Source organism: Chrysochloris asiatica, unplaced genomic scaffold (genome assembly GCF_000296735.1).
Source record: "Chrysochloris asiatica unplaced genomic scaffold, ChrAsi1.0 scaffold00409, whole genome shotgun sequence".
Lineage (NCBI taxonomy): Eukaryota > Metazoa > Chordata > Mammalia > Afrosoricida > Chrysochloridae > Chrysochloris > Chrysochloris asiatica.
This window is the reverse complement of record NW_006408927.1, coordinates 1,378,706-1,383,598: the sequence shown is the minus strand read 5'-3', so window position 1 is coordinate 1,383,598 and position 4,893 is coordinate 1,378,706. Positions and strand designations below refer to the sequence as shown.

Below are 4,893 nucleotides of genomic sequence, written 5' to 3'. Positions count from 1 at the left end.
TCCAGATAGAACTTGAAATGTTCTTTTTGACAATGAATGTGAGGCCATTCCACTTCAGTCTGTCATTCCTGGAATAGTAGACCATAGGATTGTTCAATTCAAAATGGTGAATACCAGTTCATTTCAGTTCACGAACACCAAGGATAGCTTTCTTTATGCAATCCATTTCATTCTGATGACTTCCAATTTTCCGAGCTTCATACTTTGCACACTCCATGTTCCAATCATTTAAATGGATGTTTAAAGCTGTTTCTTTCCTCTCGTACGGAGTTATGCCCCATCAGCAAATGAAGGTCTGGAAAGCTTGGCTCCACCCACATCATTCAGGCCAGCTCTACTTTGCGTAGGCAGCTCTCCTCTACTCGTTTTTTTAAGGGACTGGCCGCCCGAAGGGCTCATATTCCAGCACTATAGCAGACAATGCCCGGCTGCTAGCCATAAGATTTTCAGTGCCTGATGTTTTTTCAAAGTAGATAGCCAGCTTCTTCTTCCAAGTCTACCGTAATCTAGAAGCTCCGATGAATTCTGGCTAGGACTGATGATGACCCTCCTGGAATAGAGCGTCATAGCAACATGCAAGCTATCACGGTGGTTATCCAGAAGTGCATCGGAAAAAAAGGCCTGGTGATGTTGTTGGGACGAATCAGCCATCGAAAACCCTATGGAGCATAGCTCTACTCTGAGACCTGTGAGGTCGTCAAGAGTCTGCGTCCACTCAAGTTCCTTTCCTCACCCCTGGAATGGAGGAGGTTTCACGCTGGGATAGGTAAACTCAGGCTGGCCAGGGACAAGGCGAGGAATGGCTAGTTGCTCGCCCTTATGGCAGAGGGCAGGGGCTGCCTGGAGTTTGCGCGTTCCCTCAAGTTGCCACTAGAGGCGTTTCGGCCCCGCCCACTATCCCACCCACAACCCCCACCGACGACACTGCAGGCCACACCCACCATCCAACCCGCGGGCCGCGCCCAGAGCCCCGCAGGCCCAGCCGCGCGCAAAGCAAACTCGGGAGCCAGAGATCCCAGCGCGTCAGCCAGCCGCACTATGAGCGCCCCCGTCGCCGTCCCCATCTTCGCTCCTGGCGAGAACTGCAGCCCCGCGTGGGGCGCGGCACCCGCGGCCTACGACGAGGCGGACACGCACCTGCAGATCCTGGGCAAGCCAGTGATGGAGCGCTGGGAGACGCCTTACATGCACGCCCTGGCAGCTGCCGCCGCTTCCAGAGGTAGCCTGCGGGAAACCTAGGCTGGAGCCGCCAGCATCTCTCTGCCTCCACTCGCCCGTAGGATTGCTAATGAGGCGGAGAGGGTGAAATGGAGGTCCTGCAGGTTGTGGGCGCTCCTAAGTCCCGGGAACTGTGTCTCCCGGGAGGGGGATGGGTCTACAGACTCGGGAACCCCGCCTGGGTTGAGTGGGCGAAGTTGCAGGATCTGGCAGCCCCACTGGGGAAGCCCCACCCCCTCCCTCGGCTAAGAATAGCCCCGGGGAAAACTGAGAATGGGGAGACAGCTGTGCGTTTGTGGCAGCCCGCCCGCCGTGGTGGTTTCCAAATGGCACTGAGGGATGCCTGGGTCCCCGGAGGCCCCGAGTGTAGTCTTAAGGTGGTGCCTCAGTTTCCCCACCTAGCAAAAGGACACAAAAGTGGTTGTGGTAGGGGGCTGCTTCGGTAGGGCTTTTCTCTCCACTCCTCTTCGTGGCCTAGTGAGGATCCCGCCCCTTCGGATTGTTCCAGGTCAGGAGACCTCAAAGTCAGGTCTCACCGTGTCCAGAGGAAAAGTAACCAAAACGGGTGATAAGTATGTCAGCTTTAACAGCGTGGGCAGAGGCTCAGAGTCCAAGGGTTTGACCTTCCCCTCAGACTGAACCAGAAAATCGCCAGCACTCCGCATCCCTGTCCAGCTGCTGGCCCCTGTCCAGAACCTTCCTCTCTGCCAGGCACCGCCTCCTCCTCTGGCGGCCTCCCAGCCTTTCCACACCCTTTGTGTGCCCAGGTGGCCGGGTCCTGGAAGTGGGTTTCGGCATGGCCATCGCGGCCTCCAGGATCCAGGAGGCTCCCATAGACGAGCACTGGATCATCGAGTGCAATGACGATGTGTTCCTGCGGCTTCAGGACTGGGCCCTGCAGCAGCCCCACAAGGTTGCTTTGCCCTTCAAGAGGAAGCTCTGTCCCCAGACAGGCGGGAGGTGGTCTTCACCCATGGGAGTTCCTCTGCTTTCTCCTTCCCTTTTAGCTAAAAGGGGCCCACTCTGACCCTCAGTCTTTTGTCTTCTGTCCCAAGGTCGTCCCCTTGAAAGGCCTGTGGGAAGAGGTGGCACCTACCCTGCCAGATGGTCACTTTGATGGTGAGGGGCTGTGGGGGCTGGAGAGGGAGGAGTCTCATTACTAGAAACATACTGGGTCTCTCCACTCCCAGGGACCACCTCTGCCTAAGTTCCCCCTGCTAGCCCCTGTTTGCTACAGAGGGACCTTCTAGAGAGATCCATCCCTAATGTGACCCTTGGGGTGACAATTCAGGGAAGGTCAGGGCATTGAAAGGCCTACGTGGTGTGCTGTGTGCACACTAACACCCACTGCCATCCGGGCTGTTGGGACTCATGGGGGACCCTGTAGGACAGAGGGTCTCCAAGGCACTAAGTCTTTATGGAATGTTGGTAAGTGCCATCATGTTGGTTCCAACTCACCGTCTGACTCATAGCAACACTGTATAGTGTTTACAAGGAGCAGCTGGTGGGTTTGAACTGCCGATAACTGCTTGCCTTTTCTCTTAGTGGGTTCAAACTGCCAACTTTTTGGTTAGCAGCCCAATTCTAAACCCACAGTGCTACCAAGGCGCCTTCCTGGGTACATGTTTGTTGTTGTGTTTGTCAAGTCAGACCAACTCATACACAGAACAAAACACTGCCTGGTCCTGGGCTAACCTCACAATCATTGCTACGCTTAAGCCCATTGCTGCCGCCACTGTGCCGTCCATCTCGCTGGGGATACTCCACTTGACCACACATGGTATCCTTCTCCAGGGACTGGTCCCTCCTAACATGTCTGAAGTATGAGATGAAATATGACCATGCAGGCTTCCAGGGAGCACTCTGGCTGCACTTCTTCCAAACATGTTGGTTCTTCTGGCAGTCCACGGTACTTTCAATATTCTCCTCCAACACCTTACTTCAAATGCATCAATTCTTCGTGGCCTTCCTTATTCACTGTCCAGCTTTCACACGCATCTGAGGTTATTGAAAATATCATGGCTTAAGTCAGGCGCACCTTAGTCCTCAAGCTGACATCTTTGCTCTTGAGCACTTTAAAGAGGTCTTGTGCAGATGTGCCTAAATCACTGCTTGATTTCTTGATTGCTGCATCCATGGGCGTTGATGGTTGATCTGAGCAAAATGAAGTCTGAACTTCGATCTTTCCTCCATTATTTATCCTGATATTATTTACTGGTCCAGTGGTGAGAAGTTTTTCTTTACGTTGATGCACAGCCCATACTGAAGGCTGGGTACACAGTGGTGGTGGCTCTGTATGGAGTCATTCTGACTCACAGCGACCCTGTATAGGGTTTCTGAGGAGCGGCTGGTGGGTTTGAACATCAACTTTTCAGTTCAAAATGACCCTGTGGTCCAGTGCTTATCCTATAGGTCCAGTGCTTATCCGGGTGGTTGTGTGCCGTGGAGTCAGTTCCGACATAAGAGTGACCAGGAGCATAATAAACACCTGGATATCGGATACAATACAATTGAGGGAGGAGCTAGTGCAGCGGCCCAGTATAGCCCTGGGCTCTCAGGCCATGTGGCTGGTGCTGACCATGACAGGTGGGTGTCTTGTCTGTCCTCTCTAGGGATCCTGTACGACACTTACCCACTGTCCGAGGACACCTGGCACACTCACCAGTTCAACTTCATCAAGGTGGGAATGGGTGGCGGTGGGAAGAGGCCCCATCATAAGGAGGACCATTTTGGGGGCAGAGGCAGGGTAGTGGGAGCTTGTCTGTAAACTGCCAGGATGTGGGGGGGTCTCTATTGTCTCTAGGGCCACGCCTTTCGCCTGCTGAAGCCAGGGGGCGTCCTTACCTACTGCAACCTCACATCCTGGGGGGAGCTGATGAAGACCAAATATTCGGACATCTCTGCCATGTTCCAGGTGCAGTGGCTCCCAGGGATCCCCACCTGGCCCCTCCCCAGGGACCTTGGACAGGCAGGCAACAGCTCCCCTCCCCCAGGCTGTCAAAACAAAGTCTCACAAATTGGGTGGCATGAAACACGCCCAGAATCCTGAACCTAGGGTCCCTCCTGCCAGTTCTTTCCCGGCTTTTATGGCCTCAGACTTCACATTTCCGTCTGCCCTCAGTGTCTTCCCTCCCAGCTTCCCCTCTCCTTACAAGGCCACCAACAGGACCTATCCTAATGCATGACCTCTTGTTTAATAACAACCGCGAAGACCCCCATTTCCAAGTCCGGTCACAGTTGCTGTAAATGGGAATTTGGCGGGCTGGGGTATGACCCTAGGCAACCCTGTGCAGGTCTCTCCTGTGAACGTCCGTTCAGTAGCCCGGCCCTCCCTAGCTCCACCACCTGTGGCTCCCTGATAGGCCCCCATTCCTCTGCCTGGAAAAGACCTTGCAGTGAGAAACTTGTGCGGAAGCCCCGCTGGGCAGGGGCCATTTCCCTGTCTTGGCACTCAGGAATCGTGTTCAAGGAGGGGAATGGTGCCATAAGGTGTTGGGGACCTAACTTGGCACCTTGTCCCTGTTGGCCGATCAGGAGACGCAGGTACCGGCGCTGCTGGAGGCGGGCTTCCGTCGGGAGAACATGCGCACGGAGGTGATGGGGCTGAGCCCGCCAGCCGAGTGCCGCTACTATGCCTTCCCACAGATGATTGTGCCCCTCGTGAGCCGGCACTGA

At 54.8% G+C, this 4,893-nt stretch overlaps 1 protein-coding gene across 1 annotated transcript; it reads left to right on the top strand.

Annotated features, from left to right (window-relative positions):
- The first annotated feature begins 1,037 nt into the window (after positions 1-1,037).
- On the top strand, positions 1,038-4,893 carry GAMT (guanidinoacetate N-methyltransferase). Its single transcript, XM_006876720.1, has 6 exons — positions 1,038-1,219; positions 1,986-2,131; positions 2,274-2,337; positions 3,831-3,898; positions 4,022-4,132; positions 4,753-4,893. Exons 1-6 carry the CDS (start codon positions 1,039-1,041, stop codon positions 4,891-4,893), a joined length of 711 nt encoding a protein of 236 aa, XP_006876782.1. The 5' UTR covers position 1,038.

Excerpts from the sequence above, each read along its gene's own strand:
- GAMT (XM_006876720.1), top strand. The coding sequence starts at position 1,039 with ATGAGCGCCCCCGTCGCCGTCCCCATCTTCGCTCCTGGCGAGAACTGC. Across the intron at positions 2,338-3,830 it reads GCCAGATGGTCACTTTGATG|GGATCCTGTACGACACTTAC; the intron begins GTGAGGGGCTGT and ends TGTCCTCTCTAG. Across the intron at positions 4,133-4,752 it reads ACATCTCTGCCATGTTCCAG|GAGACGCAGGTACCGGCGCT; the intron begins GTGCAGTGGCTC and ends TTGGCCGATCAG.